Consider the following 23,698-nt stretch of genomic DNA (forward strand, 5'->3'; position numbering starts at 1 on the left):
AATAACATGAAATTAAATTTATTTCTTAGAGCGGTTAGTGAGCGGTTAATTGGGCGATCGAAGATGCGATTGCTTTCTCTCTTCTATTGATCAAATTCTTCCTCTGAACAAGACAGTTGGTACTCCTGGGAATCCACATGGTGATCTTGATGTTTTTATCCTAAGACGCATACATAATGCTCTTATGTTCTTTTTCTTATAACCAAGCATGTGAAGGTTCATGGCTTGATGATGATGACTCTCGATCAGAGTTTGGGTGTCTACAATTTGAATTCGTTTGAAGCATCATCAACAATACATGCGGCACATCAAATACATAACTGGTTACTAGAATTCAGTAATGATGTCGGAATGGAACATTCTTACGGGAATTCCATTTATATTTTCTTTATTTCCATGGTGGAAAAAATCCACCGGTATAGAAGAGGCAAAAGCCCAACAACTATGATGAGATGGGCCTAAACCGGACCGTCGTATTCTTCCCAACTAATACATAATTACAAATCAGCCCTCCGTAAGATCAGAAGAGAGAAGAAAGCTCAAAGGAAGCTCCAAAGAACTTTTGAGAACAGCCAAAAAAACCCTAAATCTCGACGACGAATCGATGGAGCGCGGCGACGAAGAAGAGAGTGGACCGATGATGGAGATGTGCACCACCAACGGAGGAGGCGAAGAGACGTCTAACCGGAGACCAATTATAGCCGGCGAACCACTCGACATCGAAGCTTACGCGTCGATGTACAGAGGGAGGACGAAGATCATGCGCTTGCTCTTCATCGCTAACCACTGCGGCGGAGGAAACCAGGCGATGCAGCTCGAAGCGCTGAGGATGGCTTACGACGAGATCAAAAAGGGAGAGAACACGCAGCTGTTCAGAGACGTGGTCAATAGGATCAACGGGAGGCTTGGGGATAAGTACGGGATGGATTCGGCTTGGTGCGAGACGGTCGATCGTAGGGCTGAGCAGAAGAAAGGAAAGCTGGAGAACGAGCTCAGTTCCTATCGAGTAATTAGGGCTTCCCCTTGTGACCTAAGATGTAAATGTAGTGTATAGATAGTGATATCATCTTGTGGTTTTGATTTGTGTAGACGAATCTGATAAAGGAAAGCATAAGGATGGGATATAATGACTTTGGTGACTTCTACTATGCTAGTGGTTTGCTTAACGATGCTTTCAAGAACTATATTCGGACGCGGGACTACTGCACCACGGCTAAGCATATTATTCACATGTGTATGAATGCTATTCTCGTAAGCATCGAGATGGGACAGTTCAGCCACGTTTCGAGCTATGTTAACAAGGTGGATCAGAATCCAGAGACGCTTGACCCTATTGTAGCTGCAAAGCTCCGGTGTGCTTCTGGGTTGGCTCACTTGGAGCTGAAGAAGTATAAACTCGCTGCTCGTAAGGTTTGTCGGGATTCTAATGCTCACGTGTTTTATGTTTATGGATTCACTATATATTATCAAAGGAGTGCATCTGAAATCTAAATCGTTGAGTTTGGGTGTTGTTTTATGCAGTTTTTGGATGTTAATCCAGAGCTTGGTAGTTCTTATAACGAGGTCATTGCTCCTCAAGATGTAGCGACCTATGGAGGACTTTGTGCCCTGGCTAGCTTTGACCGATCAGAATTAAAGGCATTCGTTTATTCTTTTATGCTTTTTTTTTTTAAATCTCTCTTTGTTAGTTTTTTCGTGTTCCTTTGGTTCATAACTCAGTAGTCTAATGTGACAGGCAAAAGTGATTGACAACATCAACTTTCGGAATTTTTTGGAGCTGGTACCTGAAGTGAGGGAGCTTATCAACGATTTTTATTCAAGGTAACTTGTTTCTTGCATAACTGTTGCCTATTTTCCTATATAACCGAGCTACTGAGCTTAAACCAAGGATACTCACTAAGACACCATTTACGCAACTGATTCCTTAACAAGTCTGTTGAATCCAATAATTATTCTAAACATTGAATTCTGTTATATATTTAGTTGTTAGGACTTACTATGCTTTCTTTCAGTTTTTTTTTTCTTCTGTATTCTCATTGAGTCTCGTGTTTTTAACTTTTCTTGTTGGCAGCCGCTATGCATCCTGTCTGGAATATCTAGGTAGTCTGAGAGCAAATTTGCTACTGGACATCCATCTTCATGATCACATTGACACGCTGTATGACCAGATAAGGAAGAAGGCGTTGATCCAGTACACACTGCCATTCGTGTCTGTTGATTTGAGCAGGATGGCTGATGCGTTCAAAACCAGCGTGTCTGGTCTAGAGAAGGAACTTGAAGCCTTGATAACAGACGACCAGATACAGGTCCGTTTTTAGAAACCAGACAGAGAAAAGAACTTCGTTTTATTACCTGTCATTTTAAAAACCTTTAAAACCCTTTTTCCCCATACAGGCACGGATTGATTCACACAACAAAATCCTCTACGCAAGGCACGCGGATCAGAGGAACGCAACTTTCCAGAAGGTGCTTCAGATGGGTAACGAATTCGATAGAGATGTGAGGTCAATGATGTTGAGAGCCAACCTTCTCAAACATGAGTATCATGCCAGAAAGCCTTGAGATGGACAACATCTGTTTGGCTAATCTGAGGGGTACTGGGCCTGATCCAAGATGTTTATGAAAGTTTGATTTTGGTCTAATTATTGGTTAGATGTATGTCTAATCATCTCGGCGGCGCTCTTGTTATTACTCTTGTTTATGAAAGTTTCTGATACTCTAAAAAGTTTTATATGAATTTTGGTGTCTAAAGCTGAAGTTTTTGAATGCATTGAGTATACAATTGCACTCATGATCGATACGTAACTGATCTTAGCCCAACGCTTAGCCAGCATAGACTAACGTCGTATGGGCTATTATTACGCTTTCCTGTAAGGCCATCATAAGCTACGAACAAGCCATTTCTTCAAAAATTTCCAACATATTTTTCAGGAAATACCGGGAAAAATCAAGGACATAGTTTAGTCTTTTAAACTTATAAAACAACTGGCAAAAAAATTGCTCGGAGGGGAGTTAACTAAAACATAATTAATCGATCAAGTTGCCGAAAGTAGTTAAGAAAATAATTTACTTTTGGACTAGCCGTAGATGTAATTAGATACTAACTAAACTACATCTCTTTCCAGCTAAACAAATTTACAAACGGCTGAAAGAAAAGAGTCATTCCGCGCGCGCTTCGATCACAACCGTTGGATTCACTAAACGAGCTAATAACAAACGATCGCGATCGTCATACGGTCTCTGAACATATATCATTATTTTAAAATTTTCACAGAAATTAAGGGATGCGAGAATGATTGATCTTCTATAGTTTGACCATGGCGGATCTTAGCCACCTACTAGTTTCTTATTAGCTATATCCGCTCCTCCGTAGATACACCTAAACATTTCCATAAATAATGTTTATAAATTGTCCAGACACTTTTTTTTGTTACGTTTTCTTGGCAGAGAGGAGAGAAGGAAGAAGGAGAGAGAGAGTAGTTGGCATTATCGTCGTCTCTCTTTTCTTTCTCTTCTCTTCTCGTGAAAAGCTTAAGAATCATCACCTTCGTGTAAAGTTTCTGTGTTTCTTTTTCTTCTGTGAAAATTCTGCCCAAAAACGATGAATGTGATGCGTAGATTGACGAGTATGGCTTCTGGACGTAGTTTCGTCTCTTCTGATAACGTAATTATGTTTCTTTTAAAGTAGTTTCGTGATCTTGGGGTTTTTGTTTAAAGTTTTTTTTTTCTTGTTTTTTTTTCAGGTAGGAGAAGACGAGACGCCAAGATCGAAAAAGCCTAACAAAACTCGTGAAGATATAGAGTCTACGGAATCGGCTACGTACGAGAGAGGTTCTAATGGTTTAGGAGAGGATAAGACACGAGAAGAATCTGTCTCTACGACAGAGAATTCTCATTCATTACCAAAAGAAATGGGTGATGACAAGGTTTTATAACATTTTTGTGATCTCTGCATTTTGATAATTTTGAGCTAATTAATGATGCTGAATTTATGATGTTCAACTTCTTTTCTTCGGGTTTTATATAGGATTCGGACAGTGGTATCATCAAGGGAAATGGGACAGAGTCTGGTCGGATTATTACAACCACAAAGAAGGGTCTGAACGATCAGATAGACAAGGTCATTTCAATAATTGCATGTAACATTTCTAAAATTGTTTCATGAATGATTGTTATCACATCATCACTAATACACAATCTGCAAGTAAAGGTGTTGAAACAAGAACATCTTAGGATAGATGACCTCTCTGGAAGTTTTTTTTTACGTTGTCCTGAAATATTAAAAATACACTATTCATCATAAAAATAAAAATAAACTTGTTTCATGAAATCTGATTTTGTTTTATTTGTTTCTTATTCAGACAATCTCGTACAGAGCTGAACATGTAATTGGCACTGGCTCATTCGGTGTTGTCTTTCAGGTAGAAACAAAAACAAAACAACTCTCAAGAGATTACTTGTCGTTTAAGAATATGATTGATGTTCATTGTGGTTATTATGATTATAGGCTAAGTGCTTAGAGACAGAAGAAAAAGTAGCAATCAAGAAAGTGTTACAAGACAAGAGATACAAGAACAGAGAGCTTCAGATCATGCGAATGCTCGACCATCCTAACGTCGTTGAGCTCAAGCATTCTTTCTTCTCCACCACTGAGAAAGACGAGCTTTATCTCAACCTTGTTCTCGAGTATGTACCTGAGACTATATACCGTGCATCAAGATCTTACACCAAGATGAATCATCAGATGCCCCTGATCTATATTCAGCTCTACACATATCAGGTTTAAAAAAAACTTGGAATCTGACCTCTTTGTGAATCTAATATGTTCTTACAAACGTTTGTTGAAACATCAGATTTGCCGCGCTGTGAACTATCTACATCGAGCTGCTGGAGTGTGCCACCGTGACATTAAACCACAAAACCTATTGGTAAGCATTGCACAAGTAGTTCTTGAGAGCATTAATAGATACTTATTCTAATGAAGATGCATTTGGCAGGTGAATAATGTTACACATGAGGTGAAGATATGTGACTTTGGAAGCGCGAAAATGCTGGTAGGTTTCATAAGCTCTAAATGTGTGTTTGAAGGTTCTTTAGATTATAGAAAACATAAGTAGTGAGAGTGCAGTGATGTGTTCTTGGTTTCAGATTCCTGGAGAACCCAATATATCTTACATATGCTCAAGGTATTATAGAGCTCCAGAACTCATCTTTGGAGCAACTGAATACACAACCGCCATCGATATGTGGTCTGTAGGTTGTGTAATGGCTGAGCTTTTTCTTGGACATGTAAGATATCTTTTGTTCCTGATGAGAGTTCTTCTAACTCTTTTTTAATTTGAGACAGTTTCTTTGAAGCTGAATCTTGCTTTTTAATGTTTACAGCCTTTGTTCCCTGGAGAGACTAGTGTTGATCAATTGGTGGAGATCATTAAGGTTAAGAAACAGATTGTGTTTTTATTTCTTTTCATGTTAGAGATTCTCAGAGTTGTGTTCTGCAATTTTCTGGTGTAAATTAGGTTTTGGGAACACCAGCAAGAGAAGAGATAAAGAACATGAACCCTAGTTACAATGATTTCAAGTTCCCTCAGATAAAACCTCAGCCATGGCACAAGATATTTAGTAGACAGGTACCTCCTGAAGCATTGGATCTTGGCTCTAGACTTCTCCAGTATTCACCAAATATGAGATGCTCAGCGGTAATACATAACAATCCCAAAATTGATTTTCTAACCTACTTTTTTAGCATAGCGTCATTAAAATGACTGCTCTAACTCTGGTTTCAGCTTGAAGCCTGTGCGCACCCGTTCTTTGATGCTCTGAGAGACCCAAACGCATCCTTGCCTAATGGAAGAGCACTTCCTCCATTGTTTGATTTCACAGCTCAAGGTTTTGACAACAGCAACAATATGATCTCTTTCTTGTTGTGCTTATCTTTCTCTTTTTGAACTTTCCATCTGAGAAAATGCAATTTACTTAACCTTGCAGAATTGGCTGGTGCATCTGTTGAACTGCGACATCGCTTAATCCCTGAGCATGCAAGGAAATGACCTCTTCTTCTCTACACATGTCCTTGTTCACTGACCTCTGCAACCACTTGGATTAGTAGTTAAAAAAGTGTAATAATTTTTATAAGTTTGCAACTTTGTAGCTTCCATTGTTGTATACAGAAATGCAGAATTTTCCAACTCTTTTCTCTATTATGCAAAATGTTACCAATAGTCTCCGCAAGAACAGTTTCCATCTCTAAAGTGATGAAAGCAGTTCGAATCTCTTAAGATGATATGCCTTAGATAAACTCTCGATATGTACTTCATTGCACTGTGGCAATCCCCACAGACACGGAGGTTCTTGATGATCCGGATCGGAGCTCCAGACGGTACAGAAAGCAAACCAAACGCTACAGCTAGTTTCTCACTATGGTAAGCCAAACCAAGCTCTTTCCCTTCCTTATCCAAGTCATGGAGTGCAAAACTCATATCCGGTATATAACCAGCTTCTTTGATCAAAAGCATCATTTCATCAACTTTGGAATATATCTCAACCATTCTCTCATGTCTCCTATCTTCAGACATGAAGCTATGAACTTCACCTCTCCCTTCAACCCAACTGCAACCAGGTTCTTTGCTTATGTTACGAAATTTCATCAACCTACGAACATTTGCAGCTTCCTCTTGTCTCCCTGCTGCAGAGTACATGTTTGATAACAGAACATAAGGAACAGCATTGTTTGGTTCCAGCTCCATGAGAGTCTTCGCTGCTCTTTCACCGTTTTCTATATTCCCATGCTTCCTACTTGCAGCCAATATCGCTTTCCATACAGTTGCATCTGGTTCAACCTCCATTTGATTCAGCAACTCCTCTGCTTTGGCGAAATCGCCGGATCTACCGTAGAGATCAATCATACACGCGTAGTGCTCAGGCCCTGGTTTGATTCTGTAAACTGTTCTCATCGAATCAAAGTAGTGCTGAGCTTCTTCTATGAGACCTGCATGACTGCAAGCAAATAGTAAACCGATAAAGGTAATGTAGTCTGGTGTTATGCCACTGCCTATCATCAACTTGTATGATTGCAGAGAGTCTTTAGCTTTGCCGTTTTTCGCGTAACCAACAATCAGAGCAGTCCATGATATCAAATCTTTGTTTTCCATAGAGCTGAAAACTGCGTCGGCATCTTCTAAGCTTCCGCACTTTGTGTACATTGTCACAAGAGAGTTATCTACTGACAAAGAGGCAGGGAAGCCAGATTTAATATAGTTTCCGTGTACTTGTTGCCCAAACTCGAGTAGAGTTAACTCCGCTGAGGCGCTTAGTACACTCGCTGTAACAAACTGATCAGGAGAAACGCCTCCTTCAGCTCTCATGTTACAGAACAGCTTCAACGCTTGTTCATAAGAACCATTATGTGTGTTGCCTGTGACAAGAGCCGTCCAAGATATCACATCTTTCTCAGTCATCCCTTCAAACACTTCCAACGCTGAATCCATGATACCTCTTTTAGCATACATGTCCACAAGAGCGTTGTTCACCAGCTTGTGAGTTCCATATCCAGTTTTCACAATCAGACAATGCACAGAAGAAGCTATCTTCATCTCTGTTCTAGAGGTAGCGAAACAGTTCAAAACAGAAGGGATTGTGAACTCATCTATCTTCATATCTCGCTCGTGCATTCTACAAAACAAAGACAGAGCTTCTTCTTTAAAACCTTCTCTAACACACTCAACAACCAACGAGTTCCAAGAAACCACATCGTCAACTTCCATGTCTTGCAACAAGGCTCTCGCGGTTTCCAAGTCTCTGCATTTAGCGTACATAGCAATCACCGCGCTCTGAACAAAGATGTTGGTCTTGAAACCACTCTTAACTATGCAGCCGTGTACCTGAACTCCAACCCTGCGAGCACAGACCGCACCACAAGCAGTTAAAACGCTAGGAAAGGTAAACTGATTAGACTCCTTTCCATCTCTTCTCATGTCCCTGAAACACTCAATCGCCTTGTACGCAAACCCGTTCCTCGAGTAGCCGGTGAGCATTGAAGTCCACGTAACGTTATTCCTCCTCTCACCTGGCACCGTCCCAAAGAGATACTCAGCTTCATACACACGCCTGCATTGTCCATACATAGCGATTAAACCATTAACCACGCTAACATCCATATCAAACCCTGTTTTTGCTATACACCCATGAATCTGTTCACCTCTCTGAAGCAAACCAAGTGAAGCACACATCCTAAGAACACTACCTAAAGTGTACTCGTTAAAGTGTCTTCCTTGGAACTGCATTTCCCAAAACAAACTTAAAGCCTCATCTTCACTACCATACTTGCAATGCCCAGTGATAAGAGCATTCCAGGAGATTGTGTTCTTCATTGGGTTTCTACGGAATAGCTGTTTCGCGTCAGAGAGTCTACCTGAACCGGTGTAAGCAACGATCATGGTGTTCCAAGTATACTCATCTTTCTCAGGCATTTCATCGAACAGTTGGCGGGCTTCGTTGATCCGACCAGATTTGGATAAATCTCCCAACGCCAGATTGGTCGAGTGAAGATTTGTTGGAACAGCATTGCTGTGGATGTGTTTACAGAACGATGTCGTAGTAAGACGGCAGTTTCTCAAATTCAATCTGAGCATATCACTCTACTGATACGGTTTCAAGTTCAACTCGGTTGATAAGTGATGGCATAATAAGAGCTTTAAATGTGTATATATATGATGACAAAAAATATGTGTATATATATATATATACTTTTGGTAATTACAAGAAAATGTTGACCCAATAAAAGGGTAATAAAAAATATACTTTTGGTAAAAATGTTAAACAAATGCTTTTCTTTTTAAAATTGAGAGGCACACTAAAAAATAAAATTGAATTAACTATGAAGAAGGATATGACAGTTTCACTATGTTAAATGAAATCTGTGTGGCTACATTTTCATCATTTGCTATAAAGGTTGTTATCTGTGTACGTATGTGCAAATATAAAATTTTATATAACTTATTTTAGTAATATAAAAATAGCATTAAATAAAATTAGATCAACCAATAAATACAGTATTTTATAATTGGTTACAAATTTTAATTGACACTAAATTTTGTCTAGAAAAATAAGAACATTATTTATTTTGAAACAAAATAGAAATTTTTAAAAACTATTTATAGTGGTATGGAGGAAGTATCTTTTTTTTAATCTTGTATATCATTGTTGTACTTACTTGTATAAACTTTTTATATTTAATATAAATTCAATTATTGGATGATGCAGATAATAAAAAATAATAAATAACAAACATATTTAAAAGTAGAATAGAAAAACAATCAACTTGTTAAGAATCGCCTTGCCTTCTCAAAACTAAAGCTATGAAACTCTATTTTCTTTTACAGTTTTATTCAAAGTAATTTATTAATCTTTTATTATTTTGTTAATTAATTCATCTCTACATTGCATTTTCTTGCTAGTATTGATAGTATCGATGCATCTTAGAGCATATTTATTGCAGTCTCCTAAAAAGGTTTTCAGAGTAAAAATAAATGGTAGGCCCCACAAAAATGAAGAAATCTATTACAAAAGTCGCCAGAGAAGAAACGTGTGTTGATGGTGTGTTGCACTGTTTGCGGACTCCACTAACACGTGGAGGTCCACGATTGGTGGGTTTTAATTTATTTTTTTAAAGACAAAAAGTAAAAAGAAAAAAAAATTGAAAAACCTTTTTTGTTGGATCTGTGCGATAATCATGGTCTTAGACCATAATTATTGCAGGATGGTGGGGAGTTTTTTGGTGGGGAGGGGGACCACAAGGGTGGGAACCAAGAAGAAAAAAGGAGAAGAAGTTGTTTGATGAGGAAACGTTTTTTGGGTTTATTCGCGGGCCCCACGACACGTGGCGGCCCGTGATTGGTACATCTTAATTTTTTTTGTTTTAATTCGAAAAAGAAAAAAAAAAAAAAAGAAAGAAAGAAACCCAAGTGGGTATTAGGGATAAACATGCTCTTAGGATACATGTGCTAGAGCTCGTCGTTTATAGTCTACCAGAACTTGATCATTGCATCCGCATATATATTTATTTTAGTATAATAAATATACTAAAATAAATATATGAAATTCTTTAAAACATAAGAATGTAACGGTTGTACAAATATGTGTTTGTATGAGTATTTTACGATTTGCAATATATACCATTCATAATAGGTTGACGGTTTCTAATTGTTTGTACTTTGTTGATTGCTTACATTGTGTTTAGATATTAAACCAATCAAAAATAATATATTATATAACATATTCATCAATTAATAATTTTAACTACATTAACCATTTTTATGTATACTTACTCTATTTCATATTGTAAATATAAATTCATGATAGATTGACGGTTTTAATTGTTTATAATTTTTTGATTACCCATATTATGATTGAAATTAAACCAATCAAAAAGATATATTATATATGTCCGTTTCTTTTAATAAGATAGATGTTGTGGTATCGAATAATTGAAATCAGCATAAAGTTATAAATATCTCAATATTCTTTTTTATCCATTAATTTATTAAAATGTAGTATTTGATTATATTTTGTAGATAACAAATAAAAATCAAAATTTGCAATCATAACTGCAGAGGCAGTTTTTGGTCCCTGCAATACACCTTCCTGTTCCATTCCTCTTTGAAGCACACTGAGCGTCACACTGATTATGTTCGCAAATGCCAGTTTCTGTATAGTATTCGTGGCACTCTTCTTGTCCTTGTGTCTCCTTCATCGTCATCCCTAATATATATATTTTATTTAATTTATTCTATTAAAACATCAATCACGACCTATTGATAAAAATTATATCCAATTATGTATTTTATTTAAAAAAAAATATTCTATCAAATTAAATTAGTATTAAATACAAATATTATTATAATCAGATTCAAAATATATACATTTTTTTCAAAGATATCCCTCTTTAAAAGATAAGTCGTAATCTAGTATTATGTTAATTTTCTGTTATACAATAATAAAATAAGAACAAAACTCATCAAATAGAAAAGAAAAATATGATGAATATTTAACTTATTTTAAATGTAAACAAACCTAGAACGAGAACAATCATAAAGATAGCAAGAATCGTGGGTTTAGCCATTTGACGATATAACAAAAATGAAATTTATGTAAATGTATATTGCACTCGTGAACGTTATACATACACAATAAGTTGTATGCACATATATATAGGTTAATAAAATAACACTCAAAACGGAAAGAAACAAAAGTTCATCTAGTAATAAATTAGATGTTTGAACAGAAAAGTCCTAGAAAACAAATATAAATATAATATCTACAATTAGTTAAAAATAAAGTCACATATGAACATAATAAATCATAATTATTAATATGACTCGAGTATTTTGAAAAAGTCAACATATGTTAAATAGACACTGAAAAATCATAAATCTATAAAACATGAAAATATCTAAAAATTTCAGTTGACAAAACTTAAAAATGATAACTAATATTGTGAGAATCGTACTTAGTAAATGAGAAGGAATTTTGACTAAAGTAGAAGGAGTATAACACGATATCCATTGTCAATTGATTTTAAATTTAAGAAAATCATAAAATTTTGATAGATATGGTCTGAAAATTTAGATCTGTTGATTTAAGTAGGAATGTAGGATGATCTTAATTTGTCGACAAAAAACAAAAAGAATCTTAGTAGTTTTATTGTCGTCATAAAGTGTATTCAACCATAGAATTTAACATAGTTTGTCGTCATAAAGTGTATTGTTGCTATTGTTTCTTCTTTTTGCCAGTTGTTAGTAATATTGTTCATCCTACCGTTTGACTGGGATCATTGTGTTTGAAACCATCTATTCAACATTTAAGTTTACAAAAAAAAAAAATCTATTCAACATTTAAGCTTCCGGGTTTAACAGAACTTGAATAAGATCATGAAATAATTGAAACAAAATCAACCTATCTGCAAACCACTAATATATTCAACGGAATAATTTAATAGAATTTAATTCAAAACGTAGTTTAACTCATGTAATAAAAATGGAAGCAATACATGTATATATCAAAGTTTCAAAAAAAAAAAATACATGTATATATCAATCTATTCAACACGTAGAACAATTATGATTTATGCTTTTGGTCTAAAACAGAAGCAATACATGATTTAGAAACCAATATATTCTACAGGAAAAACATTAGGAGGAAATATTAATGATAACCACAATGCTTAATTTCTTCCCAAATGAGTGTACGCTTACTATTTGGCTCCTCCATTAGCAGCGAAACCCAATCCCACGCCTACTTGGCCTCGATCTTCTTTGTCAAGGCAACATTACAAACATGATCATACACTACAAGGAGAATAAAAGACGATATGATGCATATCTCAAGGTGGAAGTGATAACGTCGTAGGAAAAGAAAGGTGGAATTGATAACGTTCTTGTTGGGACTCCAATAAATTTGATCCCATGCAGCGTGTTTCCAGTGATTATAGATAGGTATATCATCCAGTGGCACTTTGTGTGTTAAATGGTTTCCATCTGTTCGTGAAATGATGTTAGCCTCCTTTTAAACTAGGGGGTTAGCCCCGCGCAAGCGCGGGAATGTTGGCAAATGCATGTATTTTTGTAGTTCATTTGCTTGTATGCAAAATCCTTATGAAGATAAATTCTTGGACCAACCAACATACACAATTAAAAAAGAAAACATATCAGAGGACAATATCTTTACTCTTAACCACACTAAGTGATTGTCCGTGAGAGAGTACACACACATGAAAGCTTATGAATTTGAATAATGTCATTTGGCCATCTCTCTGGCTTGACGTTTTCTGCATATAAGTTATCCTTACCATTGCATAGGCTATGTATTAGACATTATCCCCTCTCTTCACTCTGTCCATCTGGAAATACGTCATTTTCTACAGCTTGTCCTTTGTAAGGGACCAGAAAAAGAATTAAGAAAACGTTAAATCCTCGTTGGTTTGGTTTCATTAGCTCTTGAAAAATGTTCAATCACAAAAGAATCTTTGAAGGAGTTGCAATTTTTACCACAGTCATTGCAGGGTAGATTTGGGTGCTTCTTCCTAGGCGATTGGTTTTTCTCTGATGACACCTTTGAATACAATAACCTAAGATACATACAATCACACGAAAATTTAAATAATAATCACAAGAGAACAAATTCTAATAAATGATCATAAAAAATAAGCATACAGTGTGCAGTACTCACTAATCGATAAGATTAGTTGAGGATCCAAAGAAAACATGCTTTCACCTCCCAGTTTCAGTAGTATCTCATCTGCATAGTCAAATAAGAATCATTAAAAAAATTATGCAGAGTTAATAATACTATATCCTATAATTGTCATGACCAGTAAGCAAGTAATTGTGGAGACATGAGGCAAATTTAAGTTGTTACTGTCGCTTGATGAGATGAGAGAATACCTTGGCTGCTTCAGCGAAGGCCACAACCACATCTTCAGGTTTTTCTGTCGTGATAGCTTTGTCATCTATGTCTGCAGGAGAATTCAGTCTCAGAATCATTCTTCTGTATTTCCTCTTCTGCGAAAGGAAGCCACAATTTAGAAATGCAAAATAATAGCAGACAAGATTGTTGGTATATAAACACTTGCATTACCATACGACAAAAAGGATAATAAAACCAAAAGCATAATGCTGATAAATATGAATCTAAACACCAAAGTGTGCTCAAAACAGTGATGACCATGAGCTAAAAGGACTGGGAAAATCACAATAAGAAAATACCAGATTCAAAACCATATCGCGAAGAGGTATAAAACATAACTGGAGACAAAAAAATATGAAAAATAAGCATCTAATCAGTGATGAACATGATTTAAAAGTGGGATCATAAATTAATAGTACACTACCTGCTCATCAAGGAAAAGTAAGGTGATTCCCATGAATTCACCTTGTTTTTTAATGTTTCTGGAGTCCCAAAACCGCAGAAGGCGAGCGACGATGAACTGAAAATATCTATCCAGGCGGAGATAGTCGAACGATGTTGGGGCAACAATGGCAGCGGAGGAAGACATCTTTCTGAGATTCTTTGGAAGCTGAAGGAACAAATTTAAACTGAGAGTGATTGCTAGCGAGCGTCACAGGCTGTGAGTCACAGCCTCATCCATCTCCTATTTATACAAAATCACCAGACGAAGAATACCGAAACGTTACAGTGTCTATTGTAATTAACACAACACTTAATCTCGAATTTAAGATACATTTACAGTCGAGGAAGGGAAAGAGATGCAAATTGTTTGCTTCGCATATTTAGAGAAACAAAGGCAACGACTTCAATAATGGAAGAAGGTAACGACGATGCCCTACAGAATAAAAGTAAAACGCAATGTTTTCGTTTAATAATTTAATAACAAAACACAGAAGCCCAACCCATTACTTAACTCATTAGAAAAACAAAATACAGAAGTCTAACCCAAAATGTCTATGTAAATCAAACCAAACCAAAAACAATCAGACAAAATAAACGAATCAGACAACCAAGTTAACCGGAAAGCGGGATCCACAGGCAGTAATGAAAATCTGACGTAGACACATTGAGAAGAGAGGAAAGTGAGGCATTATATATATATATATATATGATTTCAACAAAAATACACATACACCTTTTCTTACTAGATTGTCAAGAATATTTATACAAAAAAAATTATAGAGCTTCTAAAGCATACACAGAATTTGTGTACAACCATTTTCTGAGGAAAAATTGGAACCATACGTTAAATAAACAATTAAAAGCGGACGTATAGGTAGGGCTGAGCATTTTATCTCTTAAATTTGATTTAATTCGTTATCTATTGCTATTCGATCCAAAAATTCTGGATATCCGCAAGCTTTGGAACCAAAGTAAATACTCTCTCTGTATCATTATAAGTGAATTTTAAGGTTTTTTCATAAAGAAGTTGTTCAAAAAAAAAAAAGGTTTTTTCATAAAGATTAAGAAACCACAAAATTTTATGTGATTTGTCTTGATTGTATAAAAATAGCATTAAATAATACTAGTTCAACCAATTAAAAAAATACACTATTTTGTAATTGGCTAGAGATTTCAAATGACAATTAAATTTATCTAGATTAGTGTGAACTTCACTTATTCTAAAACAAAATAAAAATCCTAAAACACCATTTATATTGATACAGAGGGAGTATTAAAATTCAATATCCGTTAAAATCAAAACAAATCACAAATATTAAAATTTTGGAAAGCAAATATCCGATCCGATCCATCAATATACAAATACATGTATATTTTGATTATATTTAAAGTTTTAAATGTATAAAATTATATAATTATTATTCTAACATATGATTTGACAGATTCTATTCACATTATTACTTATATAAAAGTATTGTATAAAAGGAAGAGAAAATATTTATGACAATTATATTTTTTCTTAAGTTTTGTGTTATTATAATTGTTAATTAAGTTTAAAATTTTACAAAATATATAGATTCATTATATCTTTTAATTTTTATCTTTTATATTTTACAAAACTAAGTTGTATCTAATTTTTAAGATTATTTGTATTAATCAAAATAAATGAGATATCCATATCCGCAAATATTTATTTATTGTTTGGATATCCGTTTTACCGAATATCCATATTTTTCTAAAGTAAAGCAAATCGGAAAACTAAATATCTGTAACATTCGAAGTAAATCACAAATACCTTCAAAAACTCAGATATTAGATATGTGTCCAGGCCTACGTATAGGTGGGATATTTCTTTTGTTTTTGAACTAGTAGCATACATACCCAAAAAACCCTATAATTCAGTATAACCCAGGGCCCAGGACCAATTCGAATGCGATATCACATTCATGTAAGATTGGAAAACAAATGCGATATGAAAACAATGTTATCCAAGTTTCAGAAAGAAAAAGAGAAACTACTAATGTTTTAATTATAACATTCACATAGATTATATGGATAAGAATAAAACATGAAAGAAAATAAAGGCTAACAAATAAAATTGCAGAGGCAAATAAAGCGTTTGTTCATCAGCTGGACCGAATTGCACAAGTTACGCGTGGACAACCTATAGACCTAATCGATAAAGTCCATTAGGTTAAGTGCTGACAATACAACGAAGGAGAGATCACGACAGGGATCTCTAAGCCAAGCTTCTGGAAAACACGAGCCTCAAGCATCCAGAAAAGCTTCAATGACGTCTCATAGAGAGATAGAGTAAGTTAGAGATGATTTGTTGTTCTAGGCTTAATTCTTAGCCATGTACTCTTGTAATCTCCTTATGCTTTCTAAGGTTTGCATTCCCAAGAATAGAGAGTCTATAATCTTGTAAACTACATCATAGGTGTTTTTTGTTACTCCATAGTGGATATTGTGGATAATAGATCCACCCTAGATATAGTGTGCTGCGGGCATGAATTGAATGAAAAACTCTTGTGTTATGAATAAGGATTAAATCAATGGGAAAGAACAAAAAGACCAATGAATGCTATAAATTCCCTAACAAAGTCTTGTTAGAATTTAAGATTGACTCTACAAGTAGTATAAGAACCATAAATTCCGCAACAATACACAAACTACAAAGCCATTCTACGTTTTAGTTGTGTATAATCATTTTAAGGAAAGAATGGAACCATTTGTGGATATTTCTTTCGTTTTTGAACTATATTTCAGTAGCTTACGTAACATACCCAAATACTATAGTTCAGTATCCAAGTCGGTTCGAATGCGATATCACATTCATGTAAGATTAGAAAACGATTGCAAGAAATTATTAATGTTTTTATTATAACTTTCATATATCTTATAGAGATAAGAAAAAAACATGCAATAAATCAAGTCTAGCAAATAAAATTGCAGAGGCAAATAAAACGTCTGTCAACTGTTCGATAACACTGGCCAGTTCCACGCCATTTCTTGTCACACAGATCTGTGCACGTTGGTCCATCGCAGTTGTCGTTTAAGAGAGTCTGACGACAAATATGCTGTCCTTGTGCCTCTTTTGCCACCATCCCTAACAAGATATTTTAAGAACATGAGATCTCAAAAAGAAAACGTGCATATAATAGCATTTCAATGGTGGTAAATCTAAAACAAACCTAGAAATAAGACGATGAAGATCGCAAGAGTAGTGAATTTTGTCATTTTTATGATGATACAATTGGATTTGAGGTTCTTTCAAAAGTTTGTAAAACAATGAGTGTATTTGTAGACTTGTAGTGTACATGTAAATATGATCCCTATTTATATATGAAATTGTGCGTGTACATATACAGTAAGATTTTTTTTTTTGAACACATACGATTTAATATATATAAGATGCTATATAAATGACATCAAAATATAGAATAAAATAAAACTTGACTAAATGGAAACAGTTGTTTTGGAATGCAATCGTATATTGAGAAGGAATAATGTTAAGTCAAATAAACAATAAATATTTGTATAAGTCTAAGATTTACTTCCTCTGATTCTCAAAAAAATGTCATTTAAACATTTTTCACAAAATATTATTTTAGAATTTCAATATATCTTTTTATTATAATATTAGTTACAAATACATTAATTTTATAAATAATTTTATTTACCTCAGATACTATTGATTGAATAAGTATAATTAATAAAAAACTTAAATTTATTTTCTTTTTATTCTTAATATATGTGAAAATATCGACAATACGGTGTGAAAGAAAAGGCAGAAGACACGGTGAGAAACCAAACAATCCTCTTTCTTTGGCAAAGCACATTGATAAAGTGGTCAGGAACAGGATCTCGAGCATGAGGATGATGGGAGACCGACAGTACGTCAAAGCCATGGAAACATGGTTTTCAATGATATGAAATATGGATTGTTACCTCGTTTATTCTTTCTCTAAACTTTAGACAAAATTCTCAGCTCAAGTTACATACATGGTAAAAAGGTTTTTTTCTTAAATAAAAATTTAACATTAATTTAAAAATATATATGTATATGTTAAAATATCAAAACAACTCTTTTTGTTTATGATGCAAAGGAATGAGATAAGTGATTTGAAAATCAATATGGTGTTATTCAAATACAACAGTATCAGATTATTATTGAACTCAGTATCATCAACTGTTTTGTAAAACTCAATAGGATCAAAAAGAATAAAAACACCATGCCAGTCAAATGATGAATTTGTGGTTATTATATTTTATATAACTCAATAATAATTCAGACACATGATTATTTATCATTGTTTCTATTTCACATTAAACGCCATTCTTTGTTTTCTCACGCAAAGTTAAATGTTTAATTTTTCCTTATTTAAGTATGGAATTTATTAAATTTATTTTTTCTTATTTTATATAAAGGTAAAAGAAATAATTAATAACATAATTTTTTTGAAGTTCTAAAACAGTATTTGTTTTATAACAAGATATTACTATGCGACAACATATAATATAAAACAGAATTAGTGTCAATTAATTTATAATCTCCTTTATTAAAACAGAATTCTTTTCACGGACCCAACATTTTTTGGTAAGTTTTTATATTACATAGAACTTTCTACTATATAGTAATCTACCCAAATTAATTAATACTCTCTCTTTTATACTACTACTAAATATATTTCCAGACAACTACTAAATATGTATACAAACAACACAATAATTAATAATGTATCCAAACAATATAACATATTAGGTCCTACATTTTTAATATTTTTTATTTATCTCATTTTCATTAATTTGGCTAAAACACTCAATTTATTTATAAAACAATAAAACAATATAAAATATTAGGTCCAGCATATTACGCTTTATTTCGAAATGGGCTTAATGAGCTTAATAAAGCACTTCGATCAGCAAAAAATATAAGTCGAAGCCTAACCGGTTTCAAGTTAAAATAAATGAAACGCAGCGTTGAGAATTAGTGGATAGGTGTCGAGCTGTGAGCGCATGAATTGATGCCGTGGCGCATTCTAAGAGAGTGAACGTTACTTTATATATATATAGATATATAGATTAAGTCCTACATTTTTAATATTTTTTTATTTATCTCATTAATTTGGCTAATACACTCAATTTATTTATAAAAAAAATTAAAAAATAAGTGTAACTGTTTTTTCGCAGACTCAGATACTTCAAAATAATTTCATTTATTATAAAATCAATTATATTAATGGATTAATTTACTTATATTTTCATTTTTTATTTTAAGAGCATCTATACTATTAAAACAGAAGACCCTTTTTTGAGGTATTCTTCTATTTCAAAAGTATTTACAAATTCTTGCCATTGGAATATTTAAAGCCTATAGTTTTTATTTAATTTTGTATTTTCTGCATTTCCTTTTATTTATACAACAGAAATTCAATTTATCTATAAAACAACAGATATGTTAAATTAACTATGCCCTCCTATAATGTAGCAACAAACGTATCTCTTACATTAAATTAAATATCATTAAGAACCTTCGATTGGTATAACACACTGATGCTCATTTATTAGACAGTATATTTACCATCTTTGTATATTTATAATAATGTTCCATCAACACCCAAAGTTCAACGTTTATTGGATTCTGCAAATAAAATTAAAAACAATACATTCTGTTAGTATCAGTGTATCGACCATTCTCACTTACAATCAATGTTTTGGTTACAAACATTTGCACCAGAAAACATGCATGTTGCATTGTTGAAAATCATGAATATCTATCTTTTATAAATTTCCATAGGTTTTATATATTTTAAGTAGATAAACTAATCAAAACAATGAACTTATACATAATAAATACAGATGCTTAGAATCCTCAACAGATTAACCAATGTGCAATATAGTCGACCAAATTAGAGGATTTGCAAAACTTTTCAAATAAATAACCAAAAATATAAACCATTAAATCAAAAGCTAAAAAATTGGCAAATAGACTAGATTTTCGGAAGTTCCATACATAACCATATAGAATATACTACATCATAAATACCAATCTTTTTTCAAATCAATAACCATAAATATCTTTACCATTAAATATTTTTTCTTTAATTTAAGTAAATAAACTAGATATTTGGAAGTTTCTTAAATAACAATACCTCCAAAAAATACTAAATCATCAATAAAAACCAATCAAAACAACAAACAGCAGAATTTGGAAACTTAAATATTATAAAAAACCAGAAAATTTAACTTTCTATATCTTGAATAAACTTAATATGCAAGATATATGATTTTACTAAAATCACGCTTATATTCTCTAACAGTATTAAATTATGGAATATCCTAAACACACGACCTTTTTTTCTTATATATACAGTTTATTTGGCTCAAAGAAAACACACAGATTTCAGAACCTTTCTCATATAATGTCTTCCAAAAAGAAAATTGTGTACCTTGATGAGATTAGGCTGTGGAAAACAACCTGGTGGACTGAAGCCAAAGTCATATGCAGAAACTAACCAATGTCGGTTTTGGTGAGTCTTTAGAGATAATATTTGCAGAAAAAAAGTAAATACTGAGAATTTTTAAGTTTTCAGTTTATGTTTTGTTTTACTGAGATCGTGAATAATGTTTTTTTTTTCTTAAAACTTTCTTTCAGGGGAAGAAAATTCATCTTAATTGCAGGAAGAACTATTTGAAATCTTTGGGGGATCAATGCATTGTGTTTGCGAATGGAAGACTATTGAAAACTTCCAAAGTTAGTGAACCTGAAAAACATTTTTGACCAAACAAAACTCATGTACAAGATGACTTTCACCAACCACACGGTCATTAAGCCCTATGATTTTCAGAATGATAACATGTTTCTTTCCTGAGCAGAATTCTATTCTGTTTTGAGTGCAAGATTATAGACTTATTTTTTAATTGGTACTTTATATAATTTATCCATATTTTACTATATTTATTTTCAAACCAATTATATTAATCTTATAATATAAATATTGTTACAGTATACATCGTTGGACAAACCATAGATGTTGGAGAGCTTTGGATTCTACAGTCGACTAGAAAGGAGTTAATAAAAATTGAGTTCACCTTAAGAAATATCAGGTAAACAATTCTGTGTTCTATATATTAAATTATGAATTTTTCATATTATTTTGTACAATGATCGATTTTAGCAGTAATAAAATTATTATTTAAAAAAATAAACATTATGTATACTAAAACAAATTTACAATAATTATTTATTGTATATGAATCTACAATTTTAACATAATTATTAATATTTAAAAATTATAGTAAATAAGACAACATAGTAAACTATTACCTGATTTTCGTTTGGATCATGTTTCATGCCATCTGTAAAATCCATCTCTCTATTAAAGTATTTCAGGTATATCATTACTGAAAAAGAACATACAGTATTAGAATGCAGTTGAAATAACTCAGAAAGGATATTAAAGAAATAGAATTATATTGAGTAAAACACTTATCTTCTGTAAGTTTGTATGTAAGACAACAATTGGATCTTATTGAGTTATTAAAGCGTTGTCCAATTTAAGTTGTACCGCGAAACTTTCAAGAATTTGAATTGTTTACTTGAAGTCATCCCAACAACTATACATGAATGCACAATAGTTACCATAAGTAATCGGGTCCAACATGCAAAACAGAAAAAGGGTTAGATCGGAACAGGAACATGCAAATTTGTAGATTTGATTTATGTTTGTTCTTTAAAACTTTTATAATAGCGAACAAGGAATAAGAGTCCAATAAAGGAAACATATGTAACACTTGATTTACCATTAAGGATTGGATTAAGTCCTTCGATCGGAGAGAGTTTTGTTGTTTCTTTTTGTTGTTAAGTATACTCAAATAAACAAAAATAGTACTTGTCGGTTAATTTAATGGTCTAGAGCCCAAATGTTTTATTAATTTTTTTTTGTCTACTTAATTGTAAATTAAGTCAAAAATTTATTTACATATATGATAAAAATAACTTTTAAATAATATAAAATAAGGAAAATAGAATTCGAAAATAAAATTTAAAACATAGAAAAGCTTTTTAACCGGTAGAATATAAATAGATTTTTAAAAGTTAAAACATTTTACAGATAACTTATTTCTTAAAAAGATAAATTACAGAATATTAACTTCACAGATACTTTGTAGAGAAAAAAGGTAAAAAAAAAGTTGGTAATGAAACGTTTTATTAGAATCAAAGACAAACCTTTGGAATTTTGATATGTTGAATACCAAATCAAACGATCTCACCAATATCTTTATATGAATTCATCAGATTTGCTTCGATTTCATTGGATCTATGAAGTTTAAGCCATTCGAGAGGACGTGCAAAAGAAATCGAAACCCAAAAAAGTATGTCAAGCAATGCAAAATTTTCAAGTATATCAAGGATGAAGAAAATAGAAAGTAGGACATACCTTGAAGACGACGATGAGTCGATTTGTGGAGACCCTATTTCGTTTCCTCAATTATGAGAGTGTTTTTTCTTTTTTTTTTTTAGAAAGTGAAACAAGGGAAAAAAATATATGGAGTTATTGGGTGAAAACTAAAATCGACTTGGCTTGGGCCAGTTTATTTATTCAGGCTTTCTTAAACTTTTTGTCTCTTTAAAATACAACTCATCTTTATAGTTTTTAGTTCAAAATTATAAATAATTTTTTTTTCTGGCCCATTATCATGCTCATTCAAATTATATAACAATTTACATAATTTAATTACAAAAACATAAACATAAAGTATTGATATTTTAAACATCTATAAATTATTTTTGTAATTTAATTTTAAGATAAACATATGTTATCCTATATCATATAAAAATAATAAAATTCATACTATATTCCTAAATTACTTAAAAAATATATTATATGTGTACTATGTCAAAAAATATATACATAATTAAAAAATCAAAAGGCGTGGAAATCATAATTTGCCGTGTTTTAGTTAACAGATAAAGATCTATATTGTTAAACCAGCACAGATTGTCACTATGAAAAATCATGAACAACTTTTTCAACTATGTAGCCACAAATAATATTACACATCTTCTAATTTGACTTTACACTAAAAATATAATTGAAATATACATTTTTTGATATGTTATCTTGACAGGAGAAAATCCCGCGCTTTGGTCAAAATCTAGATTTTGTCATAATAAAACAATCAATTCCATAAGAAAACAAATTTGTCATATGCATAGCATATAAACATGATTTTTAAAAGTAACAGATAACAAAATAATAATTACATACATACAATGAAGTTAGTTTAGAAACTTTTGATCTATATTGTTTAAAACAGACCAAATCAATGTAAAGGATCAACCAGAGAAGATAGATTGGTTAATTCAGCTCATAAGAACATAAGCTATGTCTTCTTCTACTATGGATGTAAAGGATCAATTTTCAGATTTTTTTAAACAAAATTCCTATCCCGAATGAAAATTTTACAGAAAAAAACATATATTTTTCATATGGCCAAAATATTACCTGAGATCTTGACAGGAGCTAAGCCGATTTAAACTTCTCTGGTTTCAATTGAACAGAGTCATTCAATTCAGCTTTCACCGGTTTCTACGTGTTTCTAAGAAAAGAATGAGCTTTCACTTTTTTTTTTCATCCTCCACCAACAAAATAAAAATGTGATTAAGACAGTAGAAGCTCACATAAGTTTTCTTGTCGGGGATAAAACAATTTGGGCCATGAACATTTATTTACAAAACCCATTAAAATTGGGCCACGGAGCTTGATTTACATAAACTCATTTTAAT

The 23,698-nt window shown here is 32.8% G+C and overlaps 5 protein-coding genes across 15 annotated transcripts; 2 read left to right on the forward strand and 3 right to left on the reverse strand.

Annotated features, from left to right (window-relative positions):
* The first annotated feature begins 506 nt into the window (after positions 1–506).
* On the forward strand, positions 507–2,766 carry LOC108856247 (COP9 signalosome complex subunit 1). Its single transcript, XM_018630011.2, has 6 exons — positions 507–1,006; positions 1,090–1,410; positions 1,522–1,638; positions 1,736–1,821; positions 2,072–2,306; positions 2,395–2,766. The coding sequence occupies exons 1-6, from the start codon at positions 605–607 to the stop codon at positions 2,560–2,562; spliced, it is 1,329 nt and encodes a 442-aa protein (XP_018485513.1). The 5' UTR covers positions 507–604; the 3' UTR covers positions 2,563–2,766.
* Positions 2,767–3,442: 676 nt separating this feature from the next.
* LOC108856715 (shaggy-related protein kinase beta) lies at positions 3,443–6,198 on the forward strand. The gene is made up of 12 exons (XM_056986564.1): positions 3,443–3,664; positions 3,744–3,926; positions 4,028–4,120; positions 4,362–4,421; positions 4,508–4,780; positions 4,854–4,928; positions 4,998–5,054; positions 5,149–5,289; positions 5,386–5,436; positions 5,520–5,699; positions 5,787–5,889; positions 5,989–6,198. Exons 1-12 carry the CDS (start codon positions 3,602–3,604, stop codon positions 6,048–6,050), a joined length of 1,341 nt encoding a protein of 446 aa, XP_056842544.1. The 5' UTR covers positions 3,443–3,601; the 3' UTR covers positions 6,051–6,198.
* Positions 6,199–6,212: 14 nt separating this feature from the next.
* LOC108856714 (pentatricopeptide repeat-containing protein At4g21065) lies at positions 6,213–8,838 on the reverse strand. Its single transcript, XM_018630579.2, has one exon. It carries the CDS (start codon positions 8,628–8,630, stop codon positions 6,213–6,215), a length of 2,418 nt encoding a protein of 805 aa, XP_018486081.1. The 5' UTR covers positions 8,631–8,838.
* A 1,747-nt stretch (positions 8,839–10,585) lies between these two features.
* Positions 10,586–11,119, reverse strand: LOC108858666 (defensin-like protein 122). Its single transcript, XM_018632551.1, has 2 exons — positions 11,071–11,119; positions 10,586–10,758 (listed from the first exon to the last, which is right to left on the reverse strand). The coding sequence occupies exons 1-2, from the start codon at positions 11,117–11,119 to the stop codon at positions 10,586–10,588; spliced, it is 222 nt and encodes a 73-aa protein (XP_018488053.1).
* A 5,642-nt stretch (positions 11,120–16,761) lies between these two features.
* Positions 16,762–23,535, reverse strand: LOC108857822 (putative defensin-like protein 128). 11 transcript variants are annotated; one of them, XR_008945987.1, is made up of 7 exons: positions 23,418–23,534; positions 22,350–22,383; positions 22,183–22,229; positions 21,712–21,778; positions 21,236–21,525; positions 20,358–20,419; positions 19,343–19,549 (listed from the first exon to the last, which is right to left on the reverse strand). XR_008945987.1 is itself a non-coding variant. In XM_057010491.1 (6 exons), exon 6 carries the CDS (start codon positions 17,010–17,012, stop codon positions 16,842–16,844), a length of 171 nt encoding a protein of 56 aa, XP_056866471.1. In that variant the 5' UTR covers positions 17,013–17,014; positions 20,358–20,672; positions 21,236–21,525; positions 22,139–22,229; positions 22,350–22,417; positions 23,418–23,535; the 3' UTR covers positions 16,762–16,841. The 11 variants fall into 11 exon arrangements, 4 of the variants coding, with proteins under 4 accessions (XP_056866471.1, XP_056866472.1, XP_056866470.1 ...); XM_057010491.1 differs by lacking the exons at positions 19,343–19,549; positions 21,712–21,778 and adding an exon at positions 16,762–17,014 and having other exon boundaries at positions 20,358–20,672; positions 22,139–22,229; positions 22,350–22,417; positions 23,418–23,535; XM_057010492.1 differs by lacking the exons at positions 19,343–19,549; positions 21,712–21,778 and adding an exon at positions 16,762–17,014 and having other exon boundaries at positions 20,358–20,444; positions 22,139–22,229; positions 22,350–22,417; positions 23,418–23,533.
* Between the last annotated feature and the right edge of the window lie 163 nt (positions 23,536–23,698).

This window comes from Raphanus sativus, chromosome 5 (assembly GCF_000801105.2).
Source record: "Raphanus sativus cultivar WK10039 chromosome 5, ASM80110v3, whole genome shotgun sequence".
In the NCBI taxonomy this organism is placed as follows: Eukaryota; Viridiplantae; Streptophyta; class Magnoliopsida; order Brassicales; family Brassicaceae; genus Raphanus; species Raphanus sativus.

Coding starts and splice junctions, on each gene's coding strand:
- LOC108858666 (XM_018632551.1), bottom strand. CDS start 11,119: ATGGCTAAACCCACGATTCTTGCTATCTTTATGATTGTTCTCGTTCTA. Junction 10,759..11,070: donor TATGATTGTTCTCGTTCTAG/GTTTGTTTACAT, acceptor TATATATATTAG/GGATGACGATGAAGGAGACA.
- LOC108856715 (XM_056986564.1), top strand. CDS start 3,602: ATGAATGTGATGCGTAGATTGACGAGTATGGCTTCTGGACGTAGTTTC. Junction 4,929..4,997: donor TTAAACCACAAAACCTATTG/GTAAGCATTGCA, acceptor TGCATTTGGCAG/GTGAATAATGTTACACATGA. Junction 5,290..5,385: donor CTGAGCTTTTTCTTGGACAT/GTAAGATATCTT, acceptor TAATGTTTACAG/CCTTTGTTCCCTGGAGAGAC.
- LOC108856714 (XM_018630579.2), bottom strand. CDS start 8,630: ATGCTCAGATTGAATTTGAGAAACTGCCGTCTTACTACGACATCGTTC.
- LOC108856247 (XM_018630011.2), top strand. CDS start 605: ATGGAGCGCGGCGACGAAGAAGAGAGTGGACCGATGATGGAGATGTGC. Junction 1,639..1,735: donor TTGACCGATCAGAATTAAAG/GCATTCGTTTAT, acceptor CTAATGTGACAG/GCAAAAGTGATTGACAACAT. Junction 1,822..2,071: donor ATCAACGATTTTTATTCAAG/GTAACTTGTTTC, acceptor TCTTGTTGGCAG/CCGCTATGCATCCTGTCTGG.
- LOC108857822 (XM_057010491.1), bottom strand. CDS start 17,012: ATGGTGGCAAAAGAGGCACAAGGACAGCATATTTGTCGTCAGACTCTC.